Consider the following 25404-nt stretch of genomic DNA (forward strand, 5'->3'; position numbering starts at 1 on the left):
CGGATGAACATAATCGCGCCCACAGGGCTGCACAAGAGAACGTAAGGAGTGTCGCAGAGCCAAATACTAGAACTAGGCGAAACGCCAATCCCTTCACATACGGGGGAGATGTTACACATAGACATCTTTTCCACTGATAGGAAATTCTGCGTCACTTGCGTCGACAAGTTCTCCAAGTTCGCTGTAGTTCAGCCCATCCCGCCGAGAACCATTGAAGATCTGAAGCCAGCAATTCTTCAATTGATGAATTTCTTCCCAAAGGCTAAGACAATCTACTGTGACAATGAGCCCTCATTGAACTCACAGACAATCTCAACAATGCTGACCAACGGTTTTGGAGGCAACATTGCGAATGCTCCACCGTTGCGCGTTCAGACGAACCGCAAGATCAGATCCAAAGCAAAATAAGAAACGCTCAAAATGCGCTAAGGAGCAGAGAGAATGCGTCGCGGCAGAATAGAGTCTTTGAAGTTGGCAAGAAAGTATTAGTTAAGTCCAACAGAAGGCTGGGAAACAAGCTGACGCCATTGTGCGAAGAAAGAGCTGTAGAAGCGGACCTGGGGACCACGGTCCTAATTAAGGGGAGGGTGGTCCATAAAGACAACATAAAATGACCCCCTTTCTTCTCCTTTTTTTTAGCCACTTTTTTGGCCACTAGGCACGCTAGTATTAGTTAGTAATAGTTTTGTCAGCCACTAGGCGCATTTATGTTTACCCACCTTGGCATAAGTATCTTTCAATCTTTCATTTGGTGCTTGGTATCCTCTCTAAGAAAAAAAGAAAAAAACTAAAGTAAAAATAAAACACGCATTTCACCCTACAGGTTTGAAATCTTACTTGTCTTTTCTTTGTCACTGGCTTCGGCGCACATCACCGACTACTCGCACGCCAAGTACATCCCCATCATAGATGGGCAAGTCCTGGTCTGGGAAGAGTATGCTTATGTAAAACATTCCGCGAACCTGTCGGAGTACGAACGAGTTGTAGAAGAGACAGTCAAGCTCATTGACGTTTTTCCACAGTCTCACATGAAGAAGCTCCTGGTCGTAGACACGGTGCATCTGCAGGACTTGCTAGAGGCCTTGGGTACGCACCACAGGGTCGCGAGAAGCATAGACTTCCTAGGGTCCATACTAAAGGTTGTGGCAGGTACACATGATGCAGGTGATTTAGAAAGGACTGGGTTCACAGAGATGAGAGTTGAGAGTTCAGGACCAAATTAATAAACTAACCTCCACAGTCAACCAAATTTTAAAAGTAACTCAAAATTCACAAATCGACACAAGTCACCTTTATGAAACTTTGCTGGCTAGAAATAGAATGTTGTCGATGGAGTTGCAAAATTTAATGTTGGCTATTTCACTTGCGAAAGCTAACATAGTTAGCCCTAAAATTTTAGATCACGCAGACTTGAAATCAATTTGGTTAGAGGAACCCACCAACACCCCGATAGGTGACCTTATGTCTGTCTCGTCCGTAAAATTTCTTTAGTCCCCTAACTCATTGCACTTTATTATTAAATTCCCCAAAGTCAAATTTTCCTGTAGAAAAATAACTATTTACCCTGTCGCCCATAAAAACTTCATTCTGAGAATGCCGGAAAACGCCATAGCCGATTGTGATGGAGAAACTCATAATCTTCAGAGCTGCACCGTCTCGCCGGGGGCCACATTTTGACCTCATGCGCAAGGGAAATACACGCAGGGGGCACGGCACATTGCGAGATTCAGCCTAGCGACCTGGAGGCGATCACCGAGGTAGACGAGGGGATTATCATAGTCAACGATAATCCAGCAATGAATCAAGTCGACAACGGTACCGAGATCAGAGTGCTGGGCACGCACCTCATCACCTTCAACGACAGAGCCAGAATCAACGGGACTCTATTCGTCAACCACAACAACGCCCAGAGTAGAGTCCCTGGCATCGCCAGCTTCCCTATCTTGAATATCACCGCCAGCCAAGATATTATGAGCCTACCGTTCCTTCATCGATTAAATGAACGAAACCTGAAGGAGAAGAAGCCGGAACGCATCGCATCTACAACGTGGCGTTCTCCGTGGCGGCTGTATGTTGCGCGCTCATCTGTGTCGGCCTCACCTGTCAGCGCATCATCACTGCGAGGTCTGCAAAGCGGCTGAGGGACGTCGTTGCGGAGATAGGGTCGGCCGAGGGCGGCCTTAACCTCGAAGGGGGGGAGTAGTTAAGACAAACAAACGGTCTGAGTTCGCTGACCGAATACGACACTGGCCAAATAGCTGAATAAGCATTTGACCGAATGTCGTTGCATAGCCGGCAACCAAGACATATTTGCGAGGCCACTATGAAACGATCTCGTAACCATAAGTTGCGGGATTGTCTTGTTTGATTTTATGTTTCAGTTCTTATTTGATTTTGAACAGAGGCACTTCGGCCCTGTTAATAAATAATCATTAAAATAAAACTCCGCCTTTTAATTATACGAAAAGTTTCTAAATTTCAGGGGTAAAAGTCGTCGACTATTTTATTGGTATAAATCCAATTAAATAATTATATACAGGTCCGTATATAGTAACGGATATAGGAGATAGAGATAACATAGTAATAACAAATACTAAACATAAGAAACAAACAGTTCATAAGGATAGATTAAAAATCTTTATTTCGTAAATTGCACTTAGTATGGCCATATAAAGACACACATATATAGATAAATAAATACACATATTCTTTCAATAATTTCATTTTCTTTGATTCTAATAACATAATACAAAAAAAAAAATAAATAAATAAAAAAAAGAAGGGATGTAATAATAGAAATTTTTATTATAAAAATAACTTCATTATAATACGTTATTTTTCAAAAGGAGGGAGATGTAGTATGCACATATATTGAATACCCACTGTACCGAAAGTACTTACATATTTCAAAGTCCCGGACATAAACCCTAAGTAGCCGAAATATGAACCGATCGTTATGGCTTAGCCCGCACACAGAAAGTGCTGGCGTCGGCATAATTGTAACGAACGGACAGCATATGCAAGTTATATGACACATTACTAAGCGGCTCTTACCCAATTTATAAACAACTTTGAGCCGAGAGCCAATTTCCAAATAACTCTGACAGACCCGAGATAAACCCGTGGTCAGCTATTTCTTTCAACCAGGCCTCCGAATCATTCCCACCCAGATCAATTTCACGCAGCCCAAATCAAACGGATGCTGTAAACATCCAGTCCGCTAACGTAAACAAAAGATCCCCAAAGCGAGCTTCGAGTCCGTTAACGTAAACAAAAAGATCCCCAAAGCAGTCCCTAAAACTCCGCTAATGTAAACACCAACTTCCGGCCAAGATTGGACTTTAAATTTAATTGGCAAATTGCATCATCCTATTTTCCGACTCTCTTGAGCCATTCTCTTTATCAATTTTTTGGGATAAATTCTCTTAAGCCGAGGTTTGATTATTGATCAATGAACTAGAGATCAGGCAGTCCATTTTTGAGATCTGAATCGAACAGTAGTGCTAATTAAGTAAAAGTAAACGAGCAGTGAATAAACTAAGTTCGACCTATTGAAAAATTGTATTAGTGATTAAGTGATTAAAAAATAAAAATAAATAAATAAATAATTAAATCACGAGTGAGAAACTTAATTGGCGCCCAACGTAGGGCCGTGCGATTAAAAAATTCTAACAAAGCTTTAAAATAAAAACAAAAAAGTTTTAAAGTGAAAAAAGGAATTTAGCGCGGCCAAAAAGACCCGATACAACCGACGAATAAATAAAAGTTTGCGTTGATCAAAAAACTAAGGTGGGAAATAATTAATGAAATAATCCCCTTGAAATCTCAAATTACAAAATAGTGATCGTAACATAAATTCACTGCTCGGACAAGGGCAATCCCTCGCCAAATATTGGAAAAGAAGGAAGACCCATTTGAAAACAGAATTAAAGTAGAAAGACCCCAAACAAAATCTAAAAACAAAAAAAGGAAGGACGACCCCAATCAGGATCATCATTCAGGCTAAGGACGACCCCAACAGGTACTATACTATTACGATACTATTTTTTTTATTATTATTATCATACATTTTTTATTATTATTATATAAAAAATTTGTAAGAAAGGAAGAGTTAATTTCAAATTTCGAAAAATTTCGTTAACTTAAGATCGCAGCTTTCTCACAAAATAAAACGGTTGGGGATTATCAGATAGTGATTGTAGATCCAAATATAAACTGCGACACATCTTATGAGATCATCAAATCTGTTAGGGAATATAAAGGTGAAGAGGATAAATATGTAAGCTGGAGAGAATCGGCAGAAGTAGCCATGGGGCAATATGCCAGAGGGAGTGGAAAGCAACAACATGAGGGCTCATTTCGCAAATATTTTCTCTACTACTCAGAGAAAACATAGCGAGCCAAACTCTAGTGGAAATGGACAAACACATTTCAACCACAAGACAAGACAGCAAAACAATAGTTACAGTAACCAGCGAAACAATAATAATTTAAGGTTTAATCATGACAACAACCAGAACAAAAATTCTTATGGTTATTATAATCAGAATACAAATAATTCTTGGAACCAGGGTAGAATTAATAATAACCAACAAAAACAGTGGAACACCTGTAGGCAGCCACAAAATAAGCCGGAACCAATGTAGGTAGACGAGTCTATCCAGGTTCAGAATAAGGCTAACAACGGCAATAATCAAGGCTATAATAAATATCAAATTAATAATTATAGTCAGTACAAGCGGGATCAAACAAAAAAATGTGAGACCCAGAACACTCAGCAAGGCCAAGCCCAGAATAAAAGGGTACCAACTGTAACTGTTAACCAACAGGCTAACAAGACGATGAGATTAAATAACATTGAGGAGAACCATTTTTTAGACAAAAGTCAGGAGTAGGCTTACCCTACTTAATTAGAAATGATCCAAAAATAAATAAAAAATTAAAAATATTAATTGACACTGAGGCAACCTCGTGTTATATAAGAACAGGACTTTATAAAAATAAGAACGAGCTTCCAATTTACAAAAGAGTATCTACAGTGAATGGATATTCAATAATTAAATATTATCATATGATAAGTATTTTTGATACGCGATATACTTTTTATGAAATATATGGGCTAGACTCAGATTTACTGGTTGGCTATAATCTATTAAAAAAAATAGGAGCGGTAATTGAAACAGCTAAGGGAGTAATTAAATATAATGGAATAAAAGAAAAATTAAATTATGATAACGGAAACATATTAAACCAACATTCTTTAACAGAAGAAAACACCATTCTTTCATTAAAAGAATTTATATTGAAAAAATAATACTTTGGTGAAAAAGCTCAAATCAGATCCGAATCTGAAATGGGTAATCAAAGCGAATCTAGTTTGGGATATACAAATCCTGAACACGCCGACGTTGAAAAATCCGACCAAAATAAAAGTTTGGAATTCAAAAATTCCAAACACGCCGTCGTTGAAATATCCGACAAAAATAAAAGTTTGGGAATTAAAAATCCTGATCGCGCTGTCGTTGAGAAATCCGACAAAATAAAAATTTGGAATTTAAAAATTCTGAACACGCCGCCGTTAAACTAGCCGATAATCAAGGAATAAACAACATAAAAATATCGTCTGCAGATCAAAGAAAAGATCTGGAGAACGAAATATTAAATATTATCAATGAAGAGCATTCAAAAATAAATATGCAGATTCCATTTAGGACAGATATCCGCCGTTTTATAAACACCGTAAATGATAGGGCCATTTTTAGCAAACAATACCCTTATGCTCAATCAGCTTCAGATTTTGTGAATTCTGAAATAAATCGAATGTTAAATGAAGAAATTATAAGGCCAGGTAGAAGTCCTTATAATTCACCAGTACTAGTAGTACCAAAAAAGGGTTTCAATGTAGACGGAACTCAAAAACTCAGACTCGTAATTGATTATAAAAAACTTAATGAAAATACAATACCAGATAGATATCCAATGCAGGACCCTTCAGTGATTTTGTCAAATCTTGGGAAAGCCAAATACTTTTCAAAAATTGACTTGGAATCTGGATTTTATCAGATTCTCATGAATGAACCAGACATTCAGAAAACCTCATTTTCAATAAACAACGGGAAATACGAATTCCTAAGAATACATTTCGGTTTGACCAACGATCTAAGAATATTCCAACGAGCGATTGATGATATTTTAAGAGAACAAGTGGGTAAAACATGTCACGTTATATGGATGACATAATTATATTTTCAAAAACAATTCAACAACATTACCAAGATTTAATTCTCATTATTAAAATTTTGCTGAACGCAACATGAAAATTTCAATTGAAAAATCAAAGTTCTTTAAATTAGAAACCAATTTTCTCGGTTACGTTGTTTCTCACAATGTGATAAAAACCGATTCCGAAAAAATTTCTACTATCGTAAAATATCCGATACTTAAAATATCCGATACCTAGAAGCTTCCTAGGCCTTACAGGATATTACAGAAAATTTGTGCAAAATTACGCAAAGATAGCTAAACCTTTAACAAAATATTTAGAAGGCCAAAACGGCAAAGTATCAAAAAAGGCATCACGTAAAACTTTAATACAGATTGATGATTCAGCTGTAAGAGCTTTTAACGAGCTTAAAGAAAATTAGTAGAACTAGTACAACCAGACTATAATAAAAAATGTACTCTAACAACGGACGCATCTGACTTAGCAATTGGTGCTGTTCTTTCTCAGGAAGGAAAACCAATTACATTTATTTCAAAAACTCTGACAAATCTTTATTTCGTAAATTGCACTTAGTATGGCCATACAAAGACACACATATATAGATAAATAAATACACATATTCTTTCAATAATTTCATTTTCTTTGATTCTAATAACATAATACAAAAAAAAATAAATAAATAAAAAAAAGAAGGGATGTATTAATAGAAATTTTTATTATAAAAATAACTTCATTATAATACGTTATTTTTCAAAAGGAGGGAGATGTAGTATGCACATATATTGAATACCCACTGTACCGAAAGTACTTACATATTTCAAAGTCCCGGACATAAACCCTAAGTAGCCGAAATATGAACCGATCGTTATGGCTTAGCCCGCACACAGAAAGTGCTGGCGTCGGCATAATTGTAACGAACGGACAGCATATGCAAGTTATATGACACATTACTAAGCGGCTCTTACCCAATTTATAAACAACTTTAAGCCGAGAGCCAATTTCCAAATAACTCTGACAGACCCGAGATAAACCCGTGGTCAGCTATTTCTTTCAACCAGGCCTCCGAATCATTCCCACCCAGATCAATTTCACGCAGCCCAAATCAAACGGATGCTGTAAACATCCAGTCCGCTAACGTAAACAAAAGATCCCCAAAGCGAGCTTCGAGTCCGTTAACGTAAACAAAAAGATCCCCAAAGCAGTCCCTAAAACTCCGCTAATGTAAACACCAACTTCCGGCCAAGATTGGACTTTAAATTTAATTGGCAAATTGCATCATCCTATTTTCCGACTCTCTTGAGCCATTCTCTTTATCAATTTTTTGGGATAAATTCTCTTAAGCCGAGGTTTGATTATTGATCAATGAACTAGAGATCAGGCAGTCCATTTTTGAGATCTGAATCGAACAGTAGTGCTAATTAAGTAAAAGTAAACGAGCAGTGAATAAACTAAGTTCGACCTATTGAAAAATTGTATTAGTGATTAAGTGATTAAAAAATAAAAATAAATAAATAAATAATTAAATCACGAGTGAGAAACTTAATTGGCGCCCAACGTAGGGCCGTGCGATTAAAAAATTCTAACAAAGCTTTAAAATAAAAACAAAAAAGTTTTAAAGTGAAAAAAGGAATTTAGCGCGGCCAAAAAGACCCGATACAACCGACGAATAAATAAAAGTTTGCGTTGATCAAAAAACTAAGGTGGGAAATAATTAATGAAATAATCCCCTTGAAATCTCAAATTACAAAATAGTGATCGTAACATAAATTCACTGCTCGGACAAGGGCAATCCCTCGCCAAATATTGGAAAAGAAGGAAGACCCATTTGAAAACAGAATTAAAGTAGAAAGACCCCAAACAAAATCTAAAAACAAAAAAAGGAAGGACGACCCCAATCAGGATCATCATTCAGGCTAAGGACGACCCCAACAGGTACTATACTATTACGATACTATTTTTTTTATTATTATTATCATACATTTTTTATTATTATTATATAAAAAATTTGTAAGAAAGGAAGAGTTAATTTCAAATTTCGAAAAATTTCGTTAACTTAAGATCGCAGCTTTCTCACAAAATAAAACGGTTGAGGATTATCAGATAGTGATTGTAGATCCAAATATAAACTGCGACACATCTTATGAGATCATCAAATCTGTTAGGGAATATAAAGGTGAAGAGGATAAATATGTAAGCTGGAGAGAATCGGCAGAAGTAGCCATGGGGCAATATGCCAGAGGGAGTGGAAAGCAACAACATGAGGGCTCATTTCGCAAATAGTTTCTCTACTACTCAGAGAAAATATAGCGAGCCAAACTCTAGTGGAAATGGACAAACACATTTCAACCACATGACAAGACAGCAAAACAATAGTTACAGTAACCAGCGAAACAATAATAATTTAAGGTTTAATCATGACAACAACCAGAACAAAAATTCTTATGGTTATTATAATCAGAATACAAATAATTCTTGGAACCAGGGTAGAATTAATAATAACCAACAAAAACAGTGGAACACCTGTAGGCAGCCACAAAATAAGCCGGAACCAATGTAGGTAGACGAGTCTATCCAGGTTCAGAATAAGGCTAACAACGGCAATAATCAAGGCTATAATAAATATCAAATTAATAATTAGTCAGTACAAGCGGGATCAAACAAAAAAATGTGAGACCCAGAACACTCAGCAAGGCCAAGCCCAGAATAAAAGGGTACCAACTGTAACTGTTAACCAACAGGCTAACAAGACGATGAGATTAAATAACATTGAGGAGAACCATTTTTTAGACAAAAGTCAGGAGTAGGCTTACCCTACTTAATTAGAAATGATCCAAAAATAAATAAAAAATTAAAAATATTAATTGACACTGAGGCAACCTCGTGTTATATAAGAACAGGACTTTATAAAAATAAGAACGAGCTTCCAATTTACAAAAGAGTATCTACAGTGAATGGATATTCAATAATTAAATATTATCATATGATAAGTATTTTTGATACGCGATATACTTTTTATGAAATATATGGGCTAGACTCAGATTTACTGGTTGGCTATAATCTATTAAAAAAAATAGGAGCGGTAATTGAAACAGCTAAGGGAGTAATTAAATATAATGGAATAAAAGAAAAATTAAATTATGATAACGGAAACATATTAAACCAACATTCTTTAACAGAAGAAAACACCATTCTTTCATTAAAAGAATTTATATTGAAAAAATAATACTTTGGTGAAAAAGCTCAAATCAGATCCGAATCTGAAATGGGTAATCAAAGCGAATCTAGTTTGGGATATACAAATCCTGAACACGCCGACGTTGAAAAATCCGACCAAAATAAAAGTTTGGAATTCAAAAATTCCAAACACGCCGTCGTTGAAATATCCGACAAAAATAAAAGTTTGGGAATTAAAAATCCTGATCGCGCTGTCGTTGAGAAATCCGACAAAATAAAAATTTGGAATTTAAAAATTCTGAACACGCCGCCGTTAAACTAGCCGATAATCAAGGAATAAACAACATAAAAATATCGTCTGCAGATCAAAGAAAAGATCTGGAGAACGAAATATTAAATATTATCAATGAAGAGCATTCAAAAATAAATATGCAGATTCCATTTAGGACAGATATCCGCCGTTTTATAAACACCGTAAATGATAGGGCCATTTTTAGCAAACAATACCCTTATGCTCAATCAGCTTCAGATTTTGTGAATTCTGAAATAAATCGAATGTTAAATGAAGAAATTATAAGGCCAGGTAGAAGTCCTTATAATTCACCAGTACTAGTAGTACCAAAAAAGGGTTTCAATGTAGACGGAACTCAAAAACTCAGACTCGTAATTGATTATAAAAAACTTAATGAAAATACAATACCAGATAGATATCCAATGCAGGACCCTTCAGTGATTTTGTCAAATCTTGGGAAAGCCAAATACTTTTCAAAAATTGACTTGGAATCTGGATTTTATCAGATTCTCATGAATGAACCAGACATTCAGAAAACCTCATTTTCAATAAACAACGGGAAATACGAATTCCTAAGAATACATTTCGGTTTGACCAACGATCTAAGAATATTCCAACGAGCGATTGATGATATTTTAAGAGAACAAGTGGGTAAAACATGTCACGTTATATGGATGACATAATTATATTTTCAAAAACAATTCAACAACATTACCAAGATTTAATTCTCATTATTAAAATTTTGCTGAACGCAACATGAAAATTTCAATTGAAAAATCAAAGTTCTTTAAATTAGAAACCAATTTTCTCGGTTACGTTGTTTCTCACAATGTGATAAAAACCGATTCCGAAAAAATTTCTACTATCGTAAAATATCCGATACTTAAAATATCCGATACCTAGAAGCTTCCTAGGCCTTACAGGATATTACAGAAAATTTGTGCAAAATTACGCAAAGATAGCTAAACCTTTAACAAAATATTTAGAAGGCCAAAACGGCAAAGTATCAAAAAAGGCATCACGTAAAACTTTAATACAGATTGATGATTCAGCTGTAAGAGCTTTTAACGAGCTTAAAGAAAATTAGTAGAACTAGTACAACCAGACTATAATAAAAAATGTACTCTAACAACGGACGCAAAACCAATTACATTTATTTCAAAAACTCTGACAAATCTTTATTTCGTAAATTGCACTTAGTATGGCCATACAAAGACACACATATATAGATAAATAAATACACATATTCTTTCAATAATTTCATTTTCTTTGATTCTAATAACATAATACAAAAAAAAATAAATAAATAAAAAAAAGAAGGGATGTATTAATAGAAATTTTTATTATAAAAATAACTTCATTATAATACGTTATTTTTCAAAAGGAGGGAGATGTAGTATGCACATATATTGAATACCCACTGTACCGAAAGTACTTACATATTTCAAAGTCCCGGACATAAACCCTAAGTAGCCGAAATATGAACCGATCGTTATGGCTTAGCCCGCACACAGAAAGTGCTGGCGTCGGCATAATTGTAACGAACGGACAGCATATGCAAGTTATATGACACATTACTAAGCGGCTCTTACCCAATTTATAAACAACTTTGAGCCGAGAGCCAATTTCCAAATAACTCTGACAGACCCGAGATAAACCCGTGGTCAGCTATTTCTTTCAACCAGGCCTCCGAATCATTCCCACCCAGATCAATTTCACGCAGCCCAAATCAAACGGATGCTGTAAACATCCAGTCCGCTAACGTAAACAAAAGATCCCCAAAGCGAGCTTCGAGTCCGTTAACGTAAACAAAAAGATCCCCAAAGCAGTCCCTAAAACTCCGCTAATGTAAACACCAACTTCCGGCCAAGATTGGACTTTAAATTTAATTGGCAAATTGCATCATCCTATTTTCCGACTCTCTTGAGCCATTCTCTTTATCAATTTTTTGGGATAAATTCTCTTAAGCCGAGGTTTGATTATTGATCAATGAAGTAGAGATCAGGCAGTCCATTTTTGAGATCTGAATCGAACAGTAGTGCTAATTAAGTAAAAGTAAACGAGCAGTGAATAAACTAAGTTCGACCTATTGAAAAATTGTATTAGTGATTAAGTGACTAAAAAATAAAAATAAATAAATAAATAATTAAATCACGAGTGAGAAACTTAATTGGCGCCCAACGTAGGGCCGTGCGATTAAAAAATTCTAACAAAGCTTTAAAATAAAAACAAAAAAGTTTTAAAGTGAAAAAAGGAATTTAGCGCGGCCAAAAAGACCCGATACAACCGACGAATAAATAAAAGTTTGCGTTGATCAAAAAACTAAGGTGGGAAATAATTAATGAAATAATCCCCTTGAAATCTCAAATTACAAAATAGTGATCGTAACATAAATTCACTGCTCGGACAAGGGCAATCCCTCGCCAAATATTGGAAAAGAAGGAAGACCCATTTGAAAACAGAATTAAAGTAGAAAGACCCCAAACAAAATCTAAAAACAAAAAAAGGAAGGACGACCCCAATCAGGATCATCATTCAGGCTAAGGACGACCCCAACAGGTACTATACTATTACGATACTATTTTTTTTATTATTATTATCATACATTTTTTATTATTATTATATAAAAAATTTGTAAGAAAGGAAGAGTTAATTTCAAATTTCGAAAAATTTCGTTAACTTAAGATCGCAGCTTTCTCACAAAATAAAACGGTTGGGGATTATCAGATAGTGATTGTAGATCCAAATATAAACTGCGACACATCTTATGAGATCATCAAATCTGTTAGGGAATATAAAGGTGAAGAGGATAAATATGTAAGCTGGAGAGAATCGGCAGAAGTAGCCATGGGGCAATATGCCAGAGGGAGTGGAAAGCAACAACATGAGGGCTCATTTCGCAAATAGTTTCTCTACTACTCAGAGAAAACATAGCGAGCCAAACTCTAGTGGAAATGGACAAACACATTTCAACCACAAGACAAGACAGCAAAACAATAGTTACAGTAACCAGCGAAACAATAATAATTTAAGGTTTAATCATGACAACAACCAGAACAAAAATTCTTATGGTTATTATAATCAGAATACAAATAATTCTTGGAACCAGGGTAGAATTAATAATAACCAACAAAAACAGTGGAACACCTGTAGGCAGCCACAAAATAAGCCGGAACCAATGTAGGTAGACGAGTCTATCCAGGTTCAGAATAAGGCTAACAACGGCAATAATCAAGGCTATAATAAATATCAAATTAATAATTATAGTCAGTACAAGCGGGATCAAACAAAAAAATGTGAGACCCAGAACACTCAGCAAGGCCAAGCCCAGAATAAAAGGGTACCAACTGTAACTGTTAACCAACAGGCTAACAAGACGATGAGATTAAATAACATTGAGGAGAACCATTTTTTAGACAAAAGTCAGGAGTAGGCTTACCCTACTTAATTAGAAATGATCCAAAAATAAATAAAAAATTAAAAATATTAATTGACACTGAGGCAACCTCGTGTTATATAAGAACAGGACTTTATAAAAATAAGAACGAGCTTCCAATTTACAAAAGAGTATCTACAGTGAATGGATATTCAATAATTAAATATTATCATATGATAAGTATTTTTGATACGCGATATACTTTTTATGAAATATATGGGCTAGACTCAGATTTACTGGTTGGCTATAATCTATTAAAAAAAATAGGAGCGGTAATTGAAACAGCTAAGGGAGTAATTAAATATAATGGAATAAAAGAAAAATTAAATTATGATAACGGAAACATATTAAACCAACATTCTTTAACAGAAGAAAACACCATTCTTTCATTAAAAGAATTTATATTGAAAAAATAATACTTTGGTGAAAAAGCTCAAATCAGATCCGAATCTGAAATGGGTAATCAAAGCGAATCTAGTTTGGGATATACAAATCCTGAACACGCCGACGTTGAAAAATCCGACCAAAATAAAAGTTTGGAATTCAAAAATTCCAAACACGCCGTCGTTGAAATATCCGACAAAAATAAAAGTTTGGGAATTAAAAATCCTGATCGCGCTGTCGTTGAGAAATCCGACAAAATAAAAATTTGGAATTTAAAAATTCTGAACACGCCGCCGTTAAACTAGCCGATAATCAAGGAATAAACAACATAAAAATATCGTCTGCAGATCAAAGAAAAGATCTGGAGAACGAAATATTAAATATTATCAATGAAGAGCATTCAAAAATAAATATGCAGATTCCATTTAGGACAGATATCCGCCGTTTTATAAACACCGTAAATGATAGGGCCATTTTTAGCAAACAATACCCTTATGCTCAATCAGCTTCAGATTTTGTGAATTCTGAAATAAATCGAATGTTAAATGAAGAAATTATAAGGCCAGGTAGAAGTCCTTATAATTCACCAGTACTAGTAGTACCAAAAAAGGGTTTCAATGTAGACGGAACTCAAAAACTCAGACTCGTAATTGATTATAAAAAACTTAATGAAAATACAATACCAGATAGATATCCAATGCAGGACCCTTCAGTGATTTTGTCAAATCTTGGGAAAGCCAAATACTTTTCAAAAATTGACTTGGAATCTGGATTTTATCAGATTCTCATGAATGAACCAGACATTCAGAAAACCTCATTTTCAATAAACAACGGGAAATACGAATTCCTAAGAATACATTTCGGTTTGACCAACGATCTAAGAATATTCCAACGAGCGATTGATGATATTTTAAGAGAACAAGTGGGTAAAACATGTCACGTTATATGGATGACATAATTATATTTTCAAAAACAATTCAACAACATTACCAAGATTTAATTCTCATTATTAAAATTTTGCTGAACGCAACATGAAAATTTCAATTGAAAAATCAAAGTTCTTTAAATTAGAAACCAATTTTCTCGGTTACGTTGTTTCTCACAATGTGATAAAAACCGATTCCGAAAAAATTTCTACTATCGTAAAATATCCGATACTTAAAATATCCGATACCTAGAAGCTTCCTAGGCCTTACAGGATATTACAGAAAATTTGTGCAAAATTACGCAAAGATAGCTAAACCTTTAACAAAATATTTAGAAGGCCAAAACGGCAAAGTATCAAAAAAGGCATCACGTAAAACTTTAATACAGATTGATGATTCAGCTGTAAGAGCTTTTAACGAGCTTAAAGAAAATTAGTAGAACTAGTACAACCAGACTATAATAAAAAATGTACTCTAACAACGGACGCATCTGACTTAGCAATTGGTGCTGTTCTTTCTCAGGAAGGAAAACCAATTACATTTATTTCAAAAACTCTGACAAATCTTTATTTCGTAAATTGCACTTAGTATGGCCATACAAAGACACACATATATAGATAAATAAATACACATATTCTTTCAATAATTTCATTTTCTTTGATTCTAATAACATAATACAAAAAAAAATAAATAAATAAAAAAAAGAAGGGATGTATTAATAGAAATTTTTATTATAAAAATAACTTCATTATAATACGTTATTTTTCAAAAGGAGGGAGATGTAGTATGCACATATATTGAATACCCACTGTACCGAAAGTACTTACATATTTCAAAGTCCCGGACATAAACCCTAAGTAGCCGAAATATGAACCGATCGTTATGGCTTAGCCCGCACACAGAAAGTGCTGGCGTCGGCATAATTGTAACGAACGGACAGCATATGCAAGTTATATGACACATTACTAAGCGGCTCTTACCCAATTTATAAACAACTTTGAGCCGAGAGCCAATTTCCAAATAACTCTGACAGACCCGAGATAAACCCGTGGTCAGCTATTTCTTTCAACCAGGCCTCCGAATCATTCCCACCCAGATCAATTTCACGCAGCCCAAATCAAACGGATGCTGTAAACATCCAGTCCGCTAACGTAAACAAAAGATCCCCAAAGCGAGCTTCGAGTCCGTTAACGTAAACAAAAAGATCCCCAAAGCAGTCCCTAAAACTCCGCTAATGTAAACACCAACTTCCGGCCAAGATTGGACTTTAAATTTAATTGGCAAATTGCATCATCCTATTTTCCGACTCTCTTGAGCCATTCTCTTTATCAATTTTTTGGGATAAATTCTCTTAAGCCGAGGTTTGATTATTGATCAATGAACTAGAGATCAGGCAGTCCATTTTTGAGATCTGAATCGAACAGTAGTGCTAATTAAGTAAAAGTAAACGAGCAGTGAATAAACTAAGTTCGACCTATTGAAAAATTGTATTAGTGATTAAGTGATTAAAAAATAAAAATAAATAAATAAATAATTAAATCACGAGTGAGAAACTTAATTGGCGCCCAACGTAGGGCCGTGCGATTAAAAAATTCTAACAAAGCTTTAAAATAAAAACAAAAAAGTTTTAAAGTGAAAAAAGGAATTTAGCGCGGCCAAAAAGACCCGATACAACCGACGAATAAATAAAAGTTTGCGTTGATCAAAAAACTAAGGTGGGAAATAATTAATGAAATAATCCCCTTGAAATCTCAAATTACAAAATAGTGATCGTAACATAAATTCACTGCTCGGACAAGGGCAATCCCTCGCCAAATATTGGAAAAGAAGGAAGACCCATTTGAAAACAGAATTAAAGTAGAAAGACCCCAAACAAAATCTAAAAACAAAAAAAGGAAGGACGACCCCAATCAGGATCATCATTCAGGCTAAGGACGACCCCAACAGGTACTATACTATTACGATACTATTTTTTTTATTATTATTATCATACATTTTTTATTATTATTATATAAAAAATTTGTAAGAAAGGAAGAGTTAATTTCAAATTTCGAAAAATTTCGTTAACTTAAGATCGCAGCTTTCTCACAAAATAAAACGGTTGAGGATTATCAGATAGTGATTGTAGATCCAAATATAAACTGCGACACATCTTATGAGATCATCAAATCTGTTAGGGAATATAAAGGTGAAGAGGATAAATATGTAAGCTGGAGAGAATCGGCAGAAGTAGCCATGGGGCAATATGCCAGAGGGAGTGGAAAGCAACAACATGAGGGCTCATTTCGCAAATAGTTTCTCTACTACTCAGAGAAAATATAGCGAGCCAAACTCTAGTGGAAATGGACAAACACATTTCAACCACATGACAAGACAGCAAAACAATAGTTACAGTAACCAGCGAAACAATAATAATTTAAGGTTTAATCATGACAACAACCAGAACAAAAATTCTTATGGTTATTATAATCAGAATACAAATAATTCTTGGAACCAGGGTAGAATTAATAATAACCAACAAAAACAGTGGAACACCTGTAGGCAGCCACAAAATAAGCCGGAACCAATGTAGGTAGACGAGTCTATCCAGGTTCAGAATAAGGCTAACAACGGCAATAATCAAGGCTATAATAAATATCAAATTAATAATTAGTCAGTACAAGCGGGATCAAACAAAAAAATGTGAGACCCAGAACACTCAGCAAGGCCAAGCCCAGAATAAAAGGGTACCAACTGTAACTGTTAACCAACAGGCTAACAAGACGATGAGATTAAATAACATTGAGGAGAACCATTTTTTAGACAAAAGTCAGGAGTAGGCTTACCCTACTTAATTAGAAATGATCCAAAAATAAATAAAAAATTAAAAATATTAATTGACACTGAGGCAACCTCGTGTTATATAAGAACAGGACTTTATAAAAATAAGAACGAGCTTCCAATTTACAAAAGAGTATCTACAGTGAATGGATATTCAATAATTAAATATTATCATATGATAAGTATTTTTGATATGCGATATACTTTTTATGAAATATATGGGCTAGACTCAGATTTACTGGTCGGCTATAACCTATTAAATAAAATAGGAGCGGTAATTGATACAGCTAAGGTAGTAATTAAATATAATGGAATAGAAGAAAAATTAAATTATGATAACGGAAACATATTAAACCAACATTCTTTAACAGAAGAAAACACCATTCTTTCATTAAAAGAATTTATATTGAAAAAATAATACTTTGGTGAAAAAGCTCAAATCAGATCCGAATCTGAAATGGGTAATCAAAGCGAATCTAGTTTGGGATATACAAATCCTGAACACGCCGACGTTGAAAAATCCGACCAAAATAAAAGTTTGGAATTCAAAAATTCCAAACACGCCGTCGTTGAAATATCCGACAAAAATAAAAGTTTGGGAATTAAAAATCCTGAACGCGCTGTCGTTGAGAAATCCGACAAAATAAAAATTTGGAATTTAAAAATTCTGAACACGCCGCCGTTAAACTAGCCGATAATCAAGGAATAAACAACATAAAAATATCGTCTGCAGATCAAAGAAAAGATCTGGAGAACGAAATATTAAATATTATCAATGAAGAGCATTCAAAAATAAATATGCAGATTCCATTTAGGACAGATATCCGCCGTTTTATAAACACCGTAAATGATAGGGCCATTTTTAGCAAACAATACCCTTATGCTCAATCAGCTTCTGATTTTGTGAATTCTGAAATAAATCGAATGTTAAATGAAGAAATTATAAGGCCAGGTAGAAGTCCTTATAATTCACCAGTACTAGTAGTACCAAAAAAGGGTTTCAATGTAGACGGAACTCAAAAACTCAGACTCGTAATTGATTATAAAAAACTTAATGAAAATACAATACCAGATAGATATCCAATGCAGGACCCTTCAGTGATTTTGTCAAATCTTGGGAAAGCCAAATACTTTTCAAAAATTGACTTGGAATCTGGATTTTATCAGATTCTCATGAATGAACCAGACATTCAGAAAACCTCATTTTCAATAAACAACGGGAAATACGAATTCCTAAGAATACATTTCGGTTTGACCAACGATCTAAGAATATTCCAACGAGCGATTGATGATATTTTAAGAGAACAAGTGGGTAAAACATGTCACGTTATATGGATGACATAATTATATTTTCAAAAACAATTCAACAACATTACCAAGATTTAATTCTCATTATTAAAATTTTGCTGAACGCAACATGAAAATTTCAATTGAAAAATCAAAGTTCTTTAAATTAGAAACCAATTTTCTCGGTTACGTTGTTTCTCACAATGTGATAAAAACCGATCCCGAAAAAATTTCTACTATCGTAAAATATCCGATACCTAAAATATCCGATACCTAGAAGCTTCCTAGGCCTTACAGGATATTACAGAAAAATTGTGCAAAATTACGCAAAGATATCTAAACCTTTAACAAAATATTTAGAAGGCCAAAACGGCAAAGTATCAAAAAAGGCATCACGTAAAACTTTAATACATTTTGATGATTCAGCTGTAAGAGCTTTTAACGAGCTTAAAGAAAATTAGTAGAACTAGTACAACCAGACTATAATAAAAAATGTACTCTAACAACGGACGCATCTGACTTAGCAATTGGTGCTGTTCTTTCTCAGGAAGGAAAACCAATTACATTTATTTCAAAAACTCTGACAAAAACCGAACAATTATACGCAACCAATAAAAAGGAACTTTTAGTTATGGTATGGGCTTTTAAAAATCTTCGAAATTATTTTTATGGGGTTAACAACATCGAGATCTATACTGATCATCAACCTCTTTCGTTTTCCATTTCTCAAAAAAATCCAAATATTGAGATGAAAAGGTGGTATTCCTTTATTGAAATTATTTACAAGCCAGGAGCAACAAATGTTGTTGCGGACGCTTTATCTAGGATTCAAATAAATAATTTAACGGAAAGTAATTAATCGGTCTCAGATCAAAATACTCAGCATTCAGCAGAGAGTAGTTTTGAGAATGTAATACAAGAAACCCGAAAACCCTTAAGCCAGTTTAAGCAACAATTGCTAATAGCAACGGGGAGGTATACAAAACATGAGTCGATTAATGTATTCGGAAATATTAGACATATAATAGAATATGACACTCCAGAAAATTTAGTATCAATCTTAAGGGAATATATTCCACCCAATATAACAATAGGAGTTCACTGTACTCTAGAAGATTTGTACAGAATCCAAAAACCACTTAAGGACATTTTTATAAATACATTTTTATACACTAAGACATTTGTCCAGGATGTCGAGAACGCTGAAGACAGATCTCTTATTATCACATAAACTCATTGTAGAGCTTCCCTCTATGATGAAAATTATAAACAAATAAGTAGATTTTATTATTGGCCAAATTTATACAAAAAGCTTAAGGAGTTTATAAAGAATTGCACTATCTGCAATCAAAACAAATACAGCAGACACCCTAGATTCACACACAGATTTCTATCGGTCAAGCACCAATTCCAGAAAGAGAAGGTGAGAATTTGCACCTGGACATATTTTACGCCCAAATCTTATATTCATTACTTGTATAGATTCGTATTCGCAATACTTAGTGGTAAAGGAAATCCCTAATAAACTGAATATAGAAAATAATGTTTCAGAAATTTTACAACAATTTCCATTAGCCAAATTTTTGATGATAGATAACGAACGAAGTTTTTCTTCATCCCAATTTAAATCTTTTGCACAGAGAAATGGGATATCTTTATTCTTTGCAGATCCTCGACATAGTACGTCTAACGGAGAAATAGAAAGGGCACACTCTACCTTAACAGAAATCGCTGAATTAAAGATGAGCTTAATTTAATTGATTATCCCGAAATTATAATTAGAGCAGCACAAAAATACAATTTAACAATTCATTCAATAACCAATCATCGACCTTTTGATATATTATTTAATAAAATCAAACATGATGATATTCCTAAATTGTTGCAGCAAGCCCAAGAGAAAATGTTGCGTTTTCACAATAAAGATAGACAAAATAAGAATTATCACGTAGGAGAGGTAATTTACGAAAAGAAACACGGGGAAAGAAACAAGCTTAATTCTAGATATAAAAAACAAGTAGTTAAGTAAAATCTCACAAATAAAGTTATAAATAACAGAAACCGTACGATTCATAAAGATAATATTAAATAACTTGTTTCAAATTTCAGATAATGATTTTAATAATGTACTTATTATTGCTGGTAGCTACAATCAAATCCGAAATTATGGAAACATGATTTCCTTCTTTACAAGGATACCAAAGAAGCCCTCATTTATAAATCATACGCGGATTTATTTCATATAACTAAATTAAGTTTTTATAAAGATAATATTAGTCTTGAAACCGAATTTTTAAACGGTCATAACGTTCAGAATTCACAATGGGAAATATCCAACGATTAAAAATTTATTTAAATACTTATTTCTCAAATAATCATTCGTATTAAATCCTTTTATTCAAATTAAGCAAACTCAAATATCAATTACATTAATATTGATCATAATCGCATTTTTATATTTAATTACCATGCTTTTAATTAAATACAGAAAATTCGTAGTATTCAAACAACGTCAAATTCACATTGAAATACAACCAGAAACTAATATCCCCGACAATGAAAATACTGTAGAGGAAAATATCATTGCAAAATTGACTAATAAGCTACAATTTTATACCCATCAGTTCCAATGAATCGGGACGATCCAAGGACTTATATGACACATTACTTAGCGGCTCTTGCCCAATTTATAAACAACTTTGAGCCAAGAGCTTTTTTTATTCATTAAACAAAGCCTCCAATCGATTTCCACTCGGATCAGTTTCACACTCTCCGCTTTAAACGGATTCTGTAAACATCCAAACCGATATTGAAAACACCAGAGCCCCAAAAAGAGAGCACCAAGTCCGCTAACGTAAACAATACTAGACAACAACTACTTAGAAGTAAGTACAAGTTCATACATACAAGTTACATAAAAATAGTTTGGGTTAGGCTCTCAGCTCCGAACGAATAATCCTTGAAACGCACTAAATAGTGTATGCGGGTGTATATATAACATAGTCATGTATAAGTACAATGTGTGTTTTGTGTGGACTTATTTGTGTTTCAATAATCTGACTACAAAGTACAAAGAAGGCAAACTTACAGCGGCCACTTCAGGCACGGAGAATTCCCTTTAAAAGGCACCTCCGCCCGAAGTGCTTACAACGAATTTGTTATAAACAATTGTTCGTTCGTTCGATCTAAGAATGGGGTATTTTTGTTGTTCTGTTTTTGTTTTTAGTGTGTGGTAAGGTAGGTAAATAGTTAGTTATGGGCTTCTCTTAGTTTTCCACGCGGGGATTGCTTCGATTTGATAGGTCTAAGCAAAGGTTATAATAGTTTTTGTGTATATGCAAATGCAAGTATTGCTAGTAATACATACGAATTTCCAACTGAATAAATAAATTGTTCCTCTCGTTGGTTTTCCTTGTGTGCCTAGTGTGTGTGTGTGATGCAAATTTGTGACTGTCCTTTCCGTTGGAAGGATATTTGTCCTGACAAGTCGTTGGACGATATCAAATTTGATAAACCATCAACTGTTTCTGCTGGCCTCAAAAATATGCTTTTGTTCTATCCGCTCTGCCACCCCATAATCCTGGCTAATAATCAATTTAGGTACACGATTCCGCCTTCTTCTGCAGCTTCAACCGCTTTCAATCACAAAGTGCAGACCCCGCATATGATGTTGTATATACTATACAAATATGCCTATCGGGGGGTTCAAGTATGTGTTTTTGTGTGGCTAGTCTCTAACTACTAATTGCAGATAGTTCGTTAACGCTTTCACACCAGAATTTCGCAACAAATATATCGTATTTGCATTTGTATTGTTTTAGTTTTGTTTTTCTACTTCTAAATAGCGTTTGAAGTGCATCAACGTCCATATAAAATAAAAACTACAACATGAATAAATGAGCTTATGATGAACTTATCAGCAGGAAGAAAGAGGACTTCGAGGCAAGAGATGCAGGGCTCATAACTAGGATAACTTAAGCACTTACTCATGGAGGTCCCCCACCGAAATCCCGCAGCTGCACACTTACAACGGCCCGCCAAAGTTACCGCCTCCACTTTGATGGCAATCAAAAATGCTAAACACCAATAGCCAAATATACTGCTGCAAGTGGTCCGATTTTAGGTCCATTCCTATATTATATATTTTTTTTGGCCACCTGGGCTACTGAGATGATGTAGACGATAAATGTGTTGGGCGCTTGTTTTTTGCTTTCTCCCACCCCTATTCTTTTTGGTAGCACTTGGAAATAGTGACGGCTCGCTGCCCCGAGATGGTGATTCGGAACCGGTGACCCCATTCGCGTCTTAAGAAGCGGACTCTGGTACGTTCATGCTGGAGAACAAACTGGACTAGGGTCGGGGGTAGGCGGCGGTCAGGCGTGTCGACTTGCCATGCTGGAGGAGCTACGACCCAGAGGTCCTCACTCAGAGCCTCCTCTGCACCGGAAAATTCCCGAAAATCCTCCAGTCCCCATTCCGTGTCTTCGGCCTCTGATGTGGCTGTCCCTGGCTGTCTTCCGAGGGCTGTCGGTGAAGTGAAGTGTGGCTTGATTTGGGAGCGCACCCAAGATGTTACCGACCAGTGATCCGAGACCGTTCCAGGTGTGACGTCGTCCTCGACGCTCAGCCTCGCCAACCGCTCTACAGTCAGTGTGATTCCCTCGCTGAAAACTTCGGCGCAGGAGTTTTCTATCGGTGACATCTGAACCTGGCGCACGAAAGGTTCCGTTGAGACCGATTCGTCTTCTTGCAAATTGCTCACCGGGCTTCTTAACTGATCATCATCTTCATCCTTCAGCGATGGTATTCCACTCCCAGTGGGGCTGCATCGTGGTGGTGTGGTGATGTCCGGATCCGATAACAGGACGGAGATGCTGCCACTGATGTCGCTCGATGAATCCCCATCATAGTCGATAGGTTGATAAAGGCCGTCCTGGTTCATCCTAGGAATGTATTGGAAAAGGAAAAATTTAATTCGGTTAAAATAAATCAAATAAAAACACCTCTTAACGAGGTAAAAATAAAGGGACGATCGAACCTACATACAAAAGTTCTGATATCAACTTCTGTGACGAAAGTGTAATATACGATCTACTAAATAAATACACCTTCTTAATTTTTTACTTTCGTAACGCATAATTTAAATCAAACAACTAAGCAATGGCATATTGAATTCAGCGTGGCGAAACTGCAAATACTTCCCAAGATACGGGTATACAAAATTTGGCTATTTATAGCTGTTTCCCCGACAAACTATCTAATTTTTCCAAAAGTTGTAATCTTGTTTAAATTTAGCTGTTTAGCATCATCCTAAATATTCAAAACATTCAAATAGAGTTTGGATACGTACAAAAAAGGTCAATGCTCAGGAAGTGTGGGATGCTCTGAACTGGTAAATGTGGCCATTTTTGTTGATTAAGAACTTTGACATGGGTATTTTTACAAGGTGTCGTACGCCAAAAATGGAGCTATCACAAGGGCTGCTCCCTAAAATTTTATTTTATTTTTAGTTGGAGCCGTTAGAAAGCCGAAACAAAAAACTCTGGCCAATAATTTTTAAACGGTGGTATTTAGACAACTCGTGATTAACATGCGCACATAGTTCATTCTAACGACGTATAGCACAAGCCTGTAGCTAAAGTACTCTATAATTTACGGGAGTTCAAAATGTAGCTAAAGCTGTTTTAACGCCAAACTAGCTAGTTTTTTTTTTTTAAGTGGTAGAACTAATGTTTCTTATATTGAGCTTTTCAACATCGTCTAGAATTTTCAGGACTCTAAAATAACGTTTTGGGACAAAGTGACATGTCAGTTTGACAAACAAAATACAATTTTCAATTTGAAAGGACCACGAAAATCTTGATTTACGTATTTTGAACGGAGCATCTGTTTTGACGGTTGAGGTGACATTCGACGCATATTTTAATTAGGTGGATCCCCCCGGCCCCAACAGATCAAATTTTCGAAATTGTAACTTTTACACTATTATCACTTTTTCTCCCACACCAATTAATTTTTTTAAGTTTTGCAATACCTTTCGAAATACCAGTCGAAACAATCGGACTATTACTGTAGATTTTCATTTTTTCGTGTATTGTAATATGCGCACTTATCGAATCCCTACTGTACTTATATACAGCACCAAGACATACATAATTTATATGTGACACTTTGTTGCAGTGTTATTGTAAACATCCCAATTCATGTGCATGTGTAACATGATCACATATATGCGCTATGAACTTAAAGTGCTGACCACGCGTTTCCTCGCTGGCCGTCGCACTTTTACATACATAACAAAGAGCGCGCATAACACATTCGTTCCGCCAATATATAACATATATATGTATACATAATGCAGCCGCTCCGCTGCTGGCTTTACCGGAAGCTTAGCCTAAGCATAGCCTTAATGATTTTTTACAAAACAGATATTGTCCAACAATTGGAGAGACACGTACATGTTGCTCCAAAATAAAGATCACAATACTGAACCAATGTATTTTGCATAATAAAGAGCTTAATCTAACGTTATGGTATTGCAATAATCCCACATGGCGACCGTGACAGCGGTCTTGTAAGACCAAGGACAGAAGTAGCATCAACAACAACAGCGGCATCGGCAAAAGAAACATTTCACCATAAAACTGATGGACAACAAGAGAAAACCCACATCTGAGTGAGTAGAGTTGAGTAATGGGCAAGCAGCTCGGTGGTATAAACCACAAAATAAATAAAAGAATAGTCAAACTAAAGTGGCTAATATACAAACAATCGCCATCGCCTGCATGGTCTACAGCCCAGAAGTTACAAACTGAGCTTGACCATCTTATAGAGACCCTACGTGTGAAAAAATAAGCCTCTC

At 35.2% G+C, this 25404-nt stretch overlaps 1 protein-coding gene across 6 annotated transcripts in view; it reads right to left on the reverse strand.

Moving 5' to 3' along the window:
• The window catches only part of LOC108028875 (uncharacterized), a 151403-nt gene that overhangs the window by 114302 nt on the left and 11697 nt on the right, over nt 1-25404 (reverse strand). For 2 of the 6 annotated variants that reach the window (XM_050890442.1, XM_050890441.1), the window contains exon 2: nt 22672-23485. The exons of 2 other annotated variants lie outside the window; for them this stretch is intronic. In XM_050890442.1, the coding sequence (XP_050746399.1) occupies nt 22765-23484 (720 nt within the window). In that variant the 5' untranslated portion in view covers nt 23485 and the 3' untranslated portion in view covers nt 22672-22764. Of the gene's footprint in view, nt 1-22671; nt 23486-25404 lie in introns of those variants that run through there. 2 more of the 6 variants (XM_050890443.1, XM_050890444.1) reach the window with 2 other exon arrangements.

Source organism: Drosophila biarmipes, chromosome X, assembly GCF_025231255.1.
Source record: "Drosophila biarmipes strain raj3 chromosome X, RU_DBia_V1.1, whole genome shotgun sequence".
NCBI classification, from domain to species: Eukaryota; Metazoa; Arthropoda; class Insecta; order Diptera; family Drosophilidae; genus Drosophila; species Drosophila biarmipes.